Source organism: Schistocerca cancellata, chromosome 1, assembly GCF_023864275.1.
Source record: "Schistocerca cancellata isolate TAMUIC-IGC-003103 chromosome 1, iqSchCanc2.1, whole genome shotgun sequence".
Classification (NCBI taxonomy): domain Eukaryota; kingdom Metazoa; phylum Arthropoda; class Insecta; order Orthoptera; family Acrididae; genus Schistocerca; species Schistocerca cancellata.
The window spans coordinates 83282964-83299432 of NC_064626.1; the positions used below are offsets into that span (position 1 = coordinate 83282964).

The 16469-nt window shown below is 38.9% G+C and overlaps 1 protein-coding gene across 1 annotated transcript in view; it reads left to right on the plus strand.

Annotated features, from left to right (window-relative positions):
• The window catches only part of LOC126165968 (1,5-anhydro-D-fructose reductase-like), a 167329-nt gene that overhangs the window by 112955 nt on the left and 37905 nt on the right, over nucleotides 1-16469 (plus strand). Inside the window, exons 3-4 of the mRNA XM_049920365.1 lie at nucleotides 1029-1229; nucleotides 15582-15838. Coding sequence (XP_049776322.1) covers nucleotides 1029-1229; nucleotides 15582-15838 — 458 coding nt within the window. The remainder of the gene's footprint in view (nucleotides 1-1028; nucleotides 1230-15581; nucleotides 15839-16469) is intronic.

Here is a 16469-nt window from a genome sequence, read left to right on the forward strand (position 1 = left end):
CAACACTAAAAATGAAGCAACCATAGAAGTAGTGCAGGGAATCCATTAACATAAACAGATGTAAAATGTTTAGGAGGCATCAAAGTTGAAAAATCCTTTCTTAGAAGTCTATCCCCTGTTCTTCATTTCAAGGAGTATAAATGTGGCATTTTTATAGAAATCCAGTAGAATTTTCTGTTGTTCTGATGTTTTTCTTCCATTTCAGATTTTTAATTTTGACATTCAACCTAACATTAAGGGGGTGTGAATAAATTATTTTTGTGAATTTTTACTAGCTTGACTTAATAAGTCATTGGAAATGCAGGATTTAGTCATATGAGGATCTCATTTCAGACCGTTGAATCAAAAAAGTGGCACCTATGTTCATATTAGTGGCATAAAAAGATGTAATTTGCATAAATAACTATCAAACTTTTGAGATACAGTAAGTTCTGTGTAATTATTGTCAAATTTAGTCCTTGTGGTATGACACATTTTTTAACTCACTAAATCAAATATACCAAAACTGTTAAATTTTGAATTGTGCCCTACTTTACAAAAATTTCTGCAGACACCCATGACATGTTGTAATGTCTCTTGAGAGCATCACATATCATACTGATGCTGTGTATACCAGCAGCATGAGTATAAAACATACGATAAGTGCCATCCATGGCATTTATGGGTCTTGATGGACCTTGAAAACTAATGCAACACCTCTCAAAAGATTACCCTGACTGGGCAGTGAAGCACTGCCATCTGTCTGTGCAACTAATAGTCTATAAAATAACTTCAGATTCTGAAAAGAACATAAATGAAATTGAATAATTAAATGATGTAATCAATTGTTTAATTGTTGCTAACTCAGTATGTTTTCATTCCAGGGGCATATATATTAGTTCTTAAACATAATTCTGTAGAGTAACGATAACATAAAAATATATTTTGAAGCTCCATCCATGATTTTTAATTTAAAAACGTAATTTGAAGCTGATTATGTAATTTATGCAATGTAGATGTGTATAAGAAAATTCTTCGTTGTTTTTCAGTTGCCTAACTTTGGAAACCATCCTGACAGAGTAGAAAAATACATAAAAAGATCACTGGAAGCCCTGCAGTTGAACTATTTAGATTTGTATTTGGTCCACCATCCATGTGGTCTTGTTGAGAGAGAGGGTGACATGTTACCTCGAGATGAGTCTGGTGCACTGCTTGTAGATAAGGAAACAGACATCATAAGTGTGTGGAAGGTAAAGTACTGGCATCAAATTTAGATTATTCTTGTACTACTAGGTGCCTACCTCAGGTAGTCATTGTCAACAAAATTACTGAATGAAATTATTGTACACCACTGTTATATTTGTAATGTCATGACACATAAAAAGGAAGGAAATTTAGTCCACACATGACCTATAGTGATACAAAGCTTTAAAATACAGTTACATGCTCATAATTAATATTTAGGAAACTCGCAAATGCTGCTTTGAAGCATCTCAGCACTGAATGAAGCAAGTTTTTTTATGCATTCTGGAGGAATAACATTTTAGATAGCTTCTATCTCAGTCAGAAGTTCATATATTTTGAACATTGGATTAGCGCACTGGTCTCTGAAGAAAAAGTGAAGGGACTGGTTAAGGAAAAGCAGTATCTCTCTTATAGAGATGTCTCAAACATTCATTGCAATGTGTGGATGACAATTATCTTGTTGCAGTACACCTTCAGAAATGCACTGAAGGAAGGAGACTGATTTGAACTCTATCACTTCCCAGAAATAGCTCTCTGTACTGAGATTGTATGTAATTGTCTATCACACCCAGTGTTAACTGAGCCCATCACATTAAGTTTTCAGTCAGTGCAGAGCTGGACAATGTGTACTGGGAACCTATTTATCAGCTGGAGCACATATACATAGACACTCATCCACCCCTTCAATAATAAATGAAGGAAATTCACATGAAGAGTTTATTGTTGGTGATCATAACTACTGTACAAATTTGGCTGTAGAAGGAGGCATTTCATTATGTCCCATTTAAAGCTTGGCCCAGTATATTCTTGATATACAACAGCAATTCTTCCCAGAGAGTCAAACATGGTGAAACAGTGCTGTTAGCTGATGACAGGAATGTTATCATCTTTGGTGAGTCACCACATGTATTGATGATGCTCATGCTAGTATGTGGTGAGTCACCACATGTATTGATGCTCATGCTTGTATGCAGGTGGATAGAAAAACAACAAATTAAGTACTGGTTTCCACATAACCAGAAAACACAACAGTAACTCTCATGAGCTCATTAGTTATGTGATCTACCCATCTAATCTTCAGCATTCTTCTGTAGCACCACATTTCGAAAGCTTCTATTCTCTTCTTGTCCAAACTATTTATCGTCCATGTTTCACTTCCATACATGGCTACACTCCATACAAATACTTTCAGAAACGCCTTCCTGGCACTTAAATCTATACTTGATGTTAACAAAATTTCTCTTCAGAAACACTTTCCTTGCCATTGCCAGTCTAAATTTTATACCATCTCTACTTTGACCATCATCAGTTATTTTGTTCCCCAAATAGCAAAACTCCTTTACTACTTTAAGTGTCTCATTTCCTAATCTAATTCTGTCAACATCACCTGACTTAATTCGACTGCATTCCATTATCCTCGTTTTGCTTTTGTTGATGTTCATCTTATATCCTCCTTTCAAGACACTGTCCATTCCGTTCAACTGCTCTTCCAAGTCCTTTGCTGTCTCTGACAGAATTACAATGTCGTCAGCAAACCTCAAAGTTTTTATTTATTCTCCATGGATTTTAATTCCTACTCCGAATTTTCTTTTGTTGCTTTACTGCTTTCTCAATATACAGATTGAATAAGATCGGGGATAGGCTACAACCCTGTCTCACTCCCTTCCCAACCACTGCTTCTCTTTCATGTCCCTCGACTCTTATAACTGCCATCTGGTTTCTGTACAAAGTGTAAATAGCCTTCACTCCCTGTATTTAACCCCTGCCACCCCATTTGAAAGAGAGTATTCCAGTCAACATTGTCAAAAGCTTTCTCTAAGTCTACAAATGCTAGAAATGTAGGTTTGCCTTTCCTTAATCTATCTTCTAAGATAAGTCATAGAGTCAGTATTGCCTCACGTGTTACAATATTTTTATGGAATCCAAACAGATCTTCCCTGAGGTCAGCTTCTACCAGTTTTTTCATTCATCTGTAAAGAATTCGTGTTAGTATTTTGCAGCTGTTACTTATTAAACTGATATTTCGGTAATTTTCACATCTGTCAACACCTGCTTTCTTAGGGATTGGAATTATTATATTCTTCTTGAAGTCTGAGGGAATTTCGCCTGTCTCATACATATTGCTCACCAGATGGTAGAGTTTTGTTAGGACCAACTCTCCCAAGGCTGTCAATAGTTCTAATGGAATGTTGTCTACTCCCGGGGCCTTGTTTTGACTTAGGTGTTTCAGTGCTCTGTCAAACTCTTCACGCAATATCGTATCTCCCATTTCATCTTCATCTACATCCTCTTCCATTTCCTTAATATTGTCCTCAAGTACATCGCCCTTGTATAGACCCACTATATACTCCTTCCACCTTTCGGCTTTCCCTTCTTTGCTAAAAAATGGGTTTCCATCTGAGCTCTTGATATTCATACAAGTGGTTCTCTTTTCTCCAAAGGTCTCTTTAATTTTCCTGTAGGCAGTATCTATCTTACCCCTAGTGAGATAAGCCTCTATATCCTTACATTTGTCCTCTAGCCATCCCTGCTTAGCCATTTTGCACTTCCTGTCGATCTCATTTTTGAGATGTTTGTATTCCTTTTTGCCTGCTTCATTTAATGCATTTTTATATTTTCTCCTTTCATCAATTAAATTCAATATTTCTTCTGTTACCCAAGGATTTCTACTAGCCCTCGTCTTTTTACCTACTTGATCCTCTGCTGCCTTCACTACTTCATCCCTCAGAGCTACCCATTTTCTTCTACTGTATTTCTTTCCCCATTCCTGTCAATTGTTCCCTTATGCTCTCCCTGTAACTCTGTACAACCTCTGGTTTAGTCAGTTTATCCAGGTCCCATCTCCTTAAATTCCCACCTTTCTGCAGTTTCTTCAGTTTTAATCTACAGTTCATAACCAATAGATTGTGGTCAGAGTCCACATCTGCCCCTGGAAATGTCTTACAGCTTAAAACCTGGTTTCTAAATCTCTGCCTTACCATTATATAATCTATCTGATACCTTCTAGTATCTCCAGGATTCTTCCATGTATACAACCTTCTTTTATGATTCTTGAACCAAGTTTATGTTATGCTCTGTGCAAAATTCTACCAGACGGCTTCCTGTTTCATTTCTCTCTCCCAATCCATATTTACCCACTATGTTTCCCTCTCTCCCTTTTCCTACTCTCGAATTCCAGTCACCCATGACTATTAAATTTTCGTCTTCCTTCACTACCTGAATAATTTCTTTTATCTCATCATACATTTCATCAATTTCTTCATCATCTGCAGAGCTAGTTGGCATATAAACTTGTACTACTGTTGTAGGCATGGGCTTCGTATCTATCTTGGCCACAATAATGCGTTCACTATGCTGTTTGTAGTAGCTTACCCACACTCCTATTTTTTTTATTCATTATTAAACCTACTCCTGCATTACCCCTATTTGATTTGTATTTATAACCCTGTATTCACCTGACCAAATGTCTTGTTCCTCCTGCCACTGAACTTCACTAATTACCACTATATCTAGCTTTAACCTATCCATTTCCCTTTTTAAATTTTCTAACCTACCTGCCCGATTAAGGGATCGGACATTCCACGCTCTGATTTGTAGAATGCCAGTTTTCTTTCTCCTGATAACAACGTCCTCTTGAGTAGTCCCCGCCTGGAGATCCGAATGGGGGACTATTCTACCTCCGGAATATTTTACCCAAGAGGACGCCATCATCATTTAACCATACAGTAAAGCTGCATGCCCTCAGGAAAAATTACGGCTGTAGTTTCCCCTTGCTTTCAGCCGTTCGCAGTACCAGCACAACAAGGCCGTTTTGGTTAGTGTTACAATGCCAGATCAGTCAATCATCCAGACTGTTGCCCCTGCAACTCCGCAACTCCGTTGTGGTTGCACCTACGGTATGGCCATCTGTATCGCTGAGGCACGCAAGCCTCCCCACAAACGACAAGGTCCGTGGTTCATGGGGGGGGGGATAGAATTTGTATCAACCACAAAATTATTAATGGCATGTGTCAGCACACGCATAAAGTGAATGAACATACAGTATCTGATGAAACGTTGCCTGACACATATTAGTGGACAGGGGTGTGTCCACCCATCCCCTTTATGATGGTTTGAAATCTGCTAGAGATCAGTGGGTGTCAGATGATTGATGACGATGATGATGATGATGATGATGATGAAGCGGATGATGATGATAATGTAATGGTGTCACAATGTGCTGTCCTTCAGTTGCAAAAAGCTCGCAAATGTTGATAAGGCAGCTTTCTTGTAGTATTACTATAGGTAGCCTGCTACTGAATACCCACTTGCATGTCATCAGTTGGTGTGATCCCTGTATAAATGGTGAGCAGTTGCTGTCATTTTAATTTTGTGTTTGTTGCTACCGCAAGTTGACAACACACCATTCTGTTCACTGTGTTTATATTCGTAGGTGGCAGCCTACACCATCTACAGACAGCTTTATGATGTTGAGAGTGACTGTAATTGTAATTCAGTCACAACTACATATCAGAAATAATTTTGTGGTTGCATTGGGTTGTTAGGTTGTTTTGGAGAAGGAGACCAGACAGCGAGGTCATCGGTCTCATCAGATTAGGGAAGCACGGGGAAGGAAGTCGGCCGTACCCTTTCAAAGGAACCATCCTGGCATTTGCCTGTTGCGATTTAGGGAAATCACAAAAAACCTAAATCAGGATGGCCATACGCCGGTTTGAACTGTCGTCCTTCTGAATGCGAGTCCAGTGTCTAACCACTGCGCCATGCAGTTTTTTGTGCTATTAAATTGATTTTACACTGATGAAACCTGATATTCATGGATTATTGTTGCTGTTGTTCATGTAGACAAGAATAATACTCTTGGAATTAATGCTATGGAAAATTTCCCTCACTAACATATCATTGCTTTCAAAACTTTCATGTTGTAAAAGACTCTGTACTCATATTCCACATCTGCTGGTGTACCTGTTGGTGTTGGTAAACTGTTTTTGTGAATTAAGTCCTGATGACATGTTAGGTATTTGGATTAAAGGACATGAGATACTTCTGAATTTAGTTTAATGGATGGCTGTAATCTGCAGCTGTAGCTGTGGCTGTAACAATATTATAAAAGTTTCATATCAGCGCACACTCCGCTGCAGAGTGAAAACCTCATTCTGGAAACAATATTATAGTCAATCTCAAGCTGTGTGAAGGTAATAGAACATCATCTTTAAACACAATGAACAGAACAGGATGATGCTGTAACATGCCTGGAGATGGGGGTTGGAAACTTCTTACAGCTCTCAATCCACCAAACAACTAATACACAACCCAAGAAAACTGTGAGATGGCTTATCTACAAAAGGGTTTGGTTGAATACTGTTGTATTACAAAGGGTTTTGGTTGAACACTGTTGTATTATGTCCTAATGTAAGTGTCTAAAGATTATCAAGGGGGCCTATGGCAGCAATCAATGAATGTTGTATGTATACAATATGAATAAATATAAATGATTAAGTAACAGGAAATTAAGGTAATGATCCCTTATTGTAATGACGTAGACTAACCACAAATTCAAATTTTACTGCTGATTTATTAATTGAAGACAAGTTTTCTTTGAATGATGGCCCTACACATGATAATGCTATCCACAACAATAAAGGTGAAATTAGAAATGATTGTTCTAGCTGAGTGAGCAGAGCAATTGCAGGCAATGGTTACCATAAATCAAAAGCATTGAGCAGTGCACTTCAATTCATTTTAGATTTTATGGATTCCTAGCACTTTACAAATTCATTCAAATCTCCTTGCAATAAGTAGTCCACCATATGACAGTTTGATCACATGACATTTCTAACATTCATTGTCTGAAGGTCTCAAAGTGGATATGCAATAACTAAATTCCGTATAAGCACACACAGGTATGTGCCTAACTCAGAAGACAGTCAAACATGAATGGCACTGTGACAGGTGAACCAACTTTACCCCCCCCCCCCTCCCCCCTTCACCCAGCAAAAGATCGTGATGGCAGCCCTGCACACACTGTTATCAGTTATGTCACAGTTGTAACACATGTTAGACTGGCTATGTCACATGACCAACCATCCTGCTCAAAAGAGTATCTATATGCCTGACCATTATTCATTTACACACTCATTTCACAAGCTCTAAATATATCAGACATAGGCATTACTTAATTTTGTACATTTACATTTAAGGATAGTATCATTTCATTTACACATTGTTATGTATTCCCTCTTCTTATTACATTTTCAACACTGAATGAATTGGATCTGCAATCACTAGTCAAAAGTGCTCCTTTATGTTATAACATCAAGTTGGACAAATATATTTCAAGGAAGACACAATACATGAAAGTCACAGATCAAGTAAACACAGTAAGACATGTGTACACTTTGACAGTCAAATCATAACTGAGTCCAAGTCTAGTGGTCGCTGGCTGGCTGGCCGCTTAGGTGGCGCTGCTGCTGCATGGCTGGCAGACAGCACCGCATGTAGAGGACGCGCGTAACTGCACGGCGGCACTTTGAAAGATCGGCGAGACACAACACTTTATTCTTTCTGTACTAAATTAAACTAAATTACTCAAATGTCATCTCACAAATATTAACATGCAAATTTTTCATTAAATAAACATAGACAGTTAAATTATTCTATAAACTATCTGTGCAGAGGCTAACTGTTATGTGTGTTTAGTCCATATGTGTGTTTATGGAGAACTTTGTTTTGGGCACACAGCAGTAGTAATTTAAGCAATTTTGTTTATAATAATTGGGTAGTTTAATTTGCCCTTATGCCAAACACACTCATTTATTAGTGGATTTCATGCACAAACATTTGCTATATCATGTGCACAGGCAACATGTTGGCTTCATTAGTTATAATTGCTAGATGACTTTGTAAACAATTGTTAATATCATATTTTGTAATAGTAGTGCAAACATGGTGATATTTTTCAAAAATGGTTCAAATGGCTCTGAACACTATGGGACTTAACTTCTGAGGTCATGAGTCTGCTAGAACTTAGAACTACTTAAACCTAACTAACCTAAGGACATCACACACATCCATGCCCGAGGCAGAATTCAGACCTGCGACCGTAGCGGTATGCGGTTCCAGACTGAAGCACCTAGAACAGCTTGGCCACTCCAGCCGGTGGTGATATTTTTATGGGAATTGCCTTTTTCTTGTAATTTCAACACTGTTTTCAGATTTATTGTAGCTTTTGTGGAGACAATTTTAGTATCTTTGGTGAATCTGTATTTTAGTTTCAAATACAGACAGAATATCACCATTTTAATGTGCTGCAGTCAGGTGGTTCCTCTAATACTACTCTCCCCTCTCATCAGAAATTCTCGGCAATTTCCACTTGGTCCACACTTGCCTGTGTGGCATGGGAATGACCTCGCAACTTGCCATTTGTATTTACTTCTCAACAGCAGGTGACAGAGCACCACTGCTGTCAAACCTGTCATATTACACAGCACTGTCACCTTTATATTTTGACTAAAGTTCAGTCTTGATCACTCATGTATGTTTTAATGATATAGGTAACCGGTTTCGGTTAACAATTAATTGATCACTGCTTTCCAAAAAATGTTTACCAAAACTGTCACCTTTGTCTTACAGTACCATCTTGCTGTAGTGATGTAAAGAAAACCAATATGCAACTGCTGCATGCCATTTATGTGGGGATTAGCCAACTGAGAATGTGTGAATGGGTTTTCAACAGCAGATCTTCTACAGTAATTCTATAGACACCATGTTACGACAGCAATAGCTGTGTGATTTATAGAGCATACAGAGTGTTTCCCAGGGTCAGGATACTGTGCTGAAGACCTGAAATGGCTTCAAAAGAATAAATCACTTCTTAGATAGTGGCAAGATCAGTATGTTTTATTTTTTAAAAAGATGTGTATATAGTACAATCACTCGTTAAACAAAATTTAGCAGTGTCTTCATTAACATATTATCAGGTCTTAATTTACAAAACACCTAGAATGAATACACAACAGCTTATCAACAGCAACAATCAAACAATGGAAAATCCAGGATGGAATGTAACAATATTACGAGAAGGAAAGCTGCTACTCGCCATATGGTGAAGATGCTGAGTTGCAGATAGGCACAACAAAAAGACTCTCACACTTAAGAAATGCCCTACTCACTATCCTTTCCACCCCTCCTGCAGTGGTATTCCGCTGTCCACCGAACCTACACAATATACTCATCCATCCTTACACAACCCGTTCTCCCAATCGTTTACCTCATGGCTCATACCCCTGTAATAGACCTAGATGCAAGACCCATCCCATACATTGCCCCCCCCCCTTCCCCCACCCCCCACCACCTACTCCACCCCAGTCACTAACATCACCTATCCCACCAAAGGCAGGGCTACCTGTGAAACCAGTCATGTGGTCTGTCTACATGAATGGCCACTGACAAACTGTGGTCAAGAAACAAGTGGACCACCCTGCTGCTGAACACTCTTCCAAACATGATATCCTTCGTTTCAGTGACTACTTTGCAACCTGTGCCATATGGATCCTTCCCACCAACACCAGCTTTTCTGAATTATGCTGGTGGGAACTTTCCCTGCAATACAACCTACTTTCCCATAACCCTCCTGGCCTCAACCTTCATTAGTCACTGTCCTCACCCATCCAGTCCCTTTCCTGTTCCCATTCCAGTGTTGCACAGCTGTGATTCCACCACCACACCTCGTCTTTTTATTTCTCTCCTTTTCCACTGGTCCCTCCCCCTCCCCTCCCCACCTCTCCCCAGCACTCCATCTAACCTGCAGCACTTCACTGTCTGCCACCCCCACCTTATTATCCCTCCCCCTCCCACCCCAGCCTCCTCCTTACCCCCACCCAGTCACCACTCCCATCACGTGCTGGTGCTGCTGCTTGCAGTTTGGTTTCAGTTGCCTGAGACTGCAGTATGTGCACGAGTTGCATTTGCGTGAGTGTGTATCTATAGTTGATGAAGGTCTTGATGGATGAAAGCTTTAATTGTGTAAGTCATTTTGTTGTGCCTATCTGTGACTCTGCATCTCCACTATATGGTGAGGAGCAACTTTCCTTCTCATAATATTGTATCAACAGCAACAGATGCACTAGCAGAGGCAGAATATGACCACGAAGTTTTGGACAACATTAAGTCTTGAAACCACAAAGTTTCAGACAACATTAGTCTTGAAAGTGACCACATCTAGGGAAGGGAAATTTTTCAGAGCAGTATTGTTCTTGTATACATGAATAACGGCAATAGTAACCTAATTCTGACAACCATGAGCATCAATTTTCATCAATGAAAAATGAGATTTAAGACACAGCCACTGTCTTGCTAATTGCTAACAGATGGAGATTATTTATTTAAAATAATTTAGAGTAATGATTAAACCATAATCAAGCCATTTTTTCTTGTCCCTCAGATAATTTAGTTTTATCCCTTGAGGGATAATTATCTGCACATCGGGAACCACTAGTTTATGCTAACAAAGCTTTCCTGCAGCTAAGCTTATAATTGACTTTTGATGCCCCATGGCCACATTAAGAGTGTTCTTCACAGTGAGCACAGCAGAGGGTATGTTACTTAGCTCCTTCGAAGTTGGGAGGATTCCCTTCAGAATCACCATCCCTTCAGAATCCATCCTATACCATTATAGGACAGAATGAGTAAAGGAAAACGTTTAGGATGGATGTCAGGAGCCTCTGAGTTAGTGAGTCTCCCCAGAAGCTCCAAGCACTAATAGAGACAGGAGAACACAAATCATTATGAGCTACATTCATCTGTCCTTTCTAGTGTGGGAGTCCCTACTGATTACTATGCTATTGCCAGCATAACCCTTGAATGGAAGGATACAAACCTCATTGCCCACATGAACTCTTCTGTGCTAAAGTAATTACCTGGAGAAGTTATTTATAGAAATTGTAAGCTGTGATCAACACATTGATTTTTAACTAGAAAGCTGGTGTAAGTTCTTGAGAAGAGGATGAAGACAGCAATCTGTATGTATAATTTGCTTACAGTTTTATGTATGCATATTTATTTAGATTATAGTAGATATACAATTTATGATCATCACATAAACTCACATTGTCTCATCTCATCATCTCACAAAACTTTACTTGTCCAATATCAGTTTGTAACTATGTACAAAAATGATGAAACAGACCAATCAATTAGTCAATCTAACTTAAGTACAAAAAAAGTGGGTAACACTTTCGTGATTTCAACTGGCGCACAAACTCACCGTATTGCAGAACCCCTGAACACCTGTGTAGTTGCTGTCCAAGCCAGAAACAGAATATTAGGATAGGCTACCAGAAGATGTTGAAAATTATTCCAAATGTGAATGTTACTTTAGCAGCTTGTAGCATCTGTAATGGATGCATGCTGTTGCTCAACTGAAACAGTTTTCACTATAGTATACGCTTGTCTGTGCACTGGTAACACGCCCCCTCATAAAAAATGAATCATTTTAATAGGCTGTAAAAAAATTTGTTCTTCACATTACACTGTGTAGTGCCTGTGGTCTGGGGGTAGTGTCTTTGACTAGTAATCAAAGTGTCCTTAGTCCGGGGTTCAATACCAGTTACTGCTTTAATTTTGAATAAAAGCCATCAGCAATGCCAGCCAAAGACTTAAGGTAGAAGTAGGGCAACCTCTCGCTCTGGGGATGGCAAAATTCTCCCAAATGGTGAAAGAATTGGCAATGATCAACAGCATGAGGATGCAGAAGCCAATGGAAACTATTACATAGTGTGTATCCACACAACATGTGGCCTCTAATTGCAGAAGTGTCATGATGATCTTTCCAGTGGCAAAAGTTTCTGGATTAGTCCTTCATTCAGAACTCCAGAAAGAGAGTACCAAGGGGGAGGTAACCATAGAAAAAGACTGAACAACCACCAAAAGGGTAAAATTCTAAGACTCAGAATGTAGAATGTCAGAATTGGAATGTGGTAGGGGAAACTGAAGTATAATGGCATAACAGGAGTAGCATACATTATGAATAGGAAGGTAGGGCAGAGGGTGAGCTACTGTGAACAGTTCAGTGATAATGTTGTCACCGTCACAACCAACAGCAGAACAACACCAACAATAGTAGTTCAGGTATACATTTTGCCAGAATAAGAAGAAGAAAAAGAAGAAGAAACAGAAAGTATACAAAGATACTGAATGGGTAACTCAGTATTTAAAGGAAGTTGATAATCTAATAATCATGGCTGATGGAAATGTGGCAGGGGGGGAAGGAACATAAGACAGGGTTACAGGAAACTATGGGCTTGGTAATAAGAATAAGACAGGAGAAAGACTAATTGAGTTCTGCAACAAATTTCAGCTAGTAGTAACCAACACATTGTCCAAAAGTCACAAGAGGTGGGGTATATTTGTAAAAGATCAGAGACATGGGGATATTACAAATGGATTACATTATGGTGAGACAAAGATTCCAAAATCATATGTAGGATTGTAAGGCATACTCAGGAGCAGATATAGACTTGGATCACCATGTAGTAATGGTGAAGAGCAGATTGAAGTTGAAGAGAATTGTCAAAGAGACTAAATACATTGAAAAGTAGGACACTGGTAGCAGCATAGCAAGGGGGTGGGGGTGGGGTGTTTGTCATGCCCCAAGCGCCACTTGCAGAGAATGCCAAATGGTCTCCAAGATGAAAACAAGATTTTATGGAGACTGTATTATTATTAGAGTACATTCTGCATATTACTATTGTGTTTGTGGAGGGGGAGAGGGCACCAATAGAGTGTAGCATCGAACCCTGATACCCCAGGAGGGGGGCAGCACCAATAAAGTGTTGTGCCCTGGGCGCCGATGTGGGGTGGGGGGGTCAATAATGCTTCATGCCCCAGGAGCTAGTTACGTTCGCTATGCCACTGAATGCTGCTGCACCGAGGAAGGATGAACCACATTTGAGATTCTCTAAGGCTGTAGATACTGCTAAAATGAATACCATTGAAAAAACTGCATAAATGGTGAAAGATGGTCAAAATTCTGAGAAAAATAGGATCAAGCTATAGGTAAAGATGGGTAATATACAATGTGAACAAGCACCAAAAGGGAGCAATGAAAATGGAACACCAAGAAAAAAGTATTGGATTGAAAAGGGTATAAGACAGGGATGCAGTCTTGGGGGTCTACTGTTCAATCTATATATTGTAAAAGCAATTAAAAAAAGAACAACACTTTTAACACTGGGATTAAAATTCAGTGTGAAAGGAGATAATGTTTGATGATGACATTGCTGCCCTCAGTGAAAATGAAAAGGAATTATAGAATGTGTTGAATGGAATGAACAGTCCAATGAGCACAGCATATGGATTTAGTGTAAACTGAACACAGACAAAAGTAATGTGGAGCAGCAGCATTAAGATTAGTGATAAACTTCAAATTAAAACTGGTGACCACAAACTACATGAAGTGGGAGAATTCCTCTATCTTGGAAGCAAAGCAATACATGATGGACGAAGCAAAGATGACATAATAAGCAGACTAGTACATGCAAAGAGGGCATTCATGGCTAAACGAAGTCTACTAATATTTAATGTAGGTCTTAATTTAAGGAAGATATTTTTATGGATGTATGTTTGGAACTTAGAATTTTATGCCAATGAATCTTGGATTGTGGCAAAACCAGAAACAAAGAGAATCAGTGCATTTGAGATGTCTTGCTACAGAGGGATATTGAAAATTAGGTGGACTGATAAGAAATGAGAAGTATCAGTGAAGAAAGCAACATACAGATAATACTGACATGAAGAAGAGACATGATGATAGGACTTGTGTTAAGAAATCAGGAAAGAACTTCCATAGTACTAGTGTGAACTGTAGAGGATAAAAATTGTAGAGGGAGACAGAGACTGGATTGCCTATAACAAATAATTGAGAACATGGGGAGGAAGTGCTACTCTGGGATGAAGAGGTTGGCACAAAAAAGGACTTTGTGATGGACTGCATCAAACCTGTCAGAAAACTGTTGACTCAAAATATTTGATAAAAATAATCACATAGCTTATTGGCCAATTGGTATGTGTTTTATAAGATTCCTCAAGCTAGAGGTTTGTGGTGGCCATGTACATAGTGCTCCATATATGTGACGGTAATAATGGTGTACTATGCTAGGTTGAAAGTGCTGTATTGTGTAGTGATTGGCTCAATTGTACTTGTTGATATGTACCAGATGTCAAAGCTGACACTTGCCATGCTAGTATCAATCATGTAAATGACAAACATGTTGTGCAAGTGTGAAGGAAAATCCTCAAAATACATATTCTGTTCTTCATCAAACAAACATAAATCCCCATTTTTCTATAATAGGAGAATAATGATTTATATTGCTTGAGTGTTTACAGGTATTTACTGACCAGCCCCCTTGCTATGGCTTTTTGCTCCATGAGAAAAACAGGTAATATGTGGCAAATGTGTGCAACCAAATGAGCTTACGGGATGGTGACATGATCACAGTTAAGTATTACATGATTGTCACCAATCATGTGCAACACATTAACTTTCAGACTGGGCATTCTGGCCATTATCTTCCATTTTAACACAGAAGTATCTGATTTCTTGAGGCCATCTATGTGCAGATGCAAGATTACTGTGATGTGGTTATCATCACTGTTGGAGCAACACAGTATAGCAGTGTTGCACAGCTTATGCAATTCCTTCAGTGAAACCATATAATATTGGCCAATTCTTATGAGAAACCTATCCTCACTGCTCTGTATCTCTATTAACACACAACTGACACTGCTGGCAAAATCGCAGTACTGAATAGAAGCTTGAGGGAGAAGAGTAAAGTGGACAAGTACATTGAGTGAATCGAGCAAGTTTGTAACCAAACAAAACACATAGCAAATGACATCAACATTCACATTTTTTGCAGATATTTCAGTGCAGTACCGATGGAAAGATGGATGGAGATAAGAAATCAAACAAAATGCAATTATTCTGTAATAAGATGCTGGAGGCCACAGGTCCCTTATGTCAAAATATTTTTGTCCCTGAACAACCTCCAGAATTATGTCAATGGAGTTTGGGTTTATCCTGTGTGAAAGAGAAAGTCATCTGTGTGACTAGACAGATTTTTATTAAATGGTTAATAACATTTGACTCAGTCATATCAGTGAAACAGTGTAGTACTTTTTTAATATAGTATGGTACACTGTAGTATATTTTCAGATAAAATAAATTATGTATTCTGCACTATGTTAAATTATTTAAACTATTTCATTGCTGTTGATGTTGTGCTTTTGCTACTCTGTCTTTTTTCTTCTTCTTTTCTATGTTTTAATAAATATTATATTTTGCTACTTTCTCTTCTCAGGCAATGGAAAAACTTGTGGATGCTGGTTTAACTCGTGCTATTGGATTGTCTAACTTTAATTCAAACCAGATAAAGCGAATTACGGATTCTGCTCGCATTGTACCTGCAAATCTACAGGTGGAACTGCACGTATATTTTCAACAACGTGAACTTGTTGCTTTCTGTCATGCACTGGACATATCAGTTTGTGCTTATGCACCAATTGGATCACCTGGACTACAAAGTTTTGTGAAGATGATTGGGGATGATCCTGAAATGTAAGTCATTTAAAACTCACTACATTTGTAGCTGACTGAGAAAAGGAAAACTTTTAGTTTTTCTTGAAGGATTGTTATAATGTCCACTGTTAGAGACATGGTACATTCACTTCAGCATCATTATGAACATGTCATCATAATGGGAGATATGAACATAGACTTTGTGAGAGACACTCTCATTGCAATAAACATAATAAGATTCTTTTGTTGCAACAACATAAACATTGTTCCATTACAACCTACACACTGTATGGCTACTCTTGTAGATATGTCACATCCTGTGCCAGCTTGCACAAAGATGTGGCCTGTGTGACACAATCAGGATGTTGTCCGCCGCTCGTGGTCTCGCGGTAGCGTTCTCGCTTCCCAAGCACGGGGTCCCGGGTTCGATTCCCGGCGGGGTCAGGGATTTTTACCTGCCTCGAGATGACTGGGTGTTTGTGTTGTCCTCATCCTTTCATCATCATCCAGGAAAGTGGCGAAATTGGACTGAGCAAAGATTGGGTAATTGTACGGGCGCTGATAACCACGCAGTTGAGTGCCCCACAAACCAAACATCATCATCATCACAATCAGGATGTTGATGACAAAGTGGGCTGAGAGTTTTCATTAATGGAGTGAGAGGGAGAAA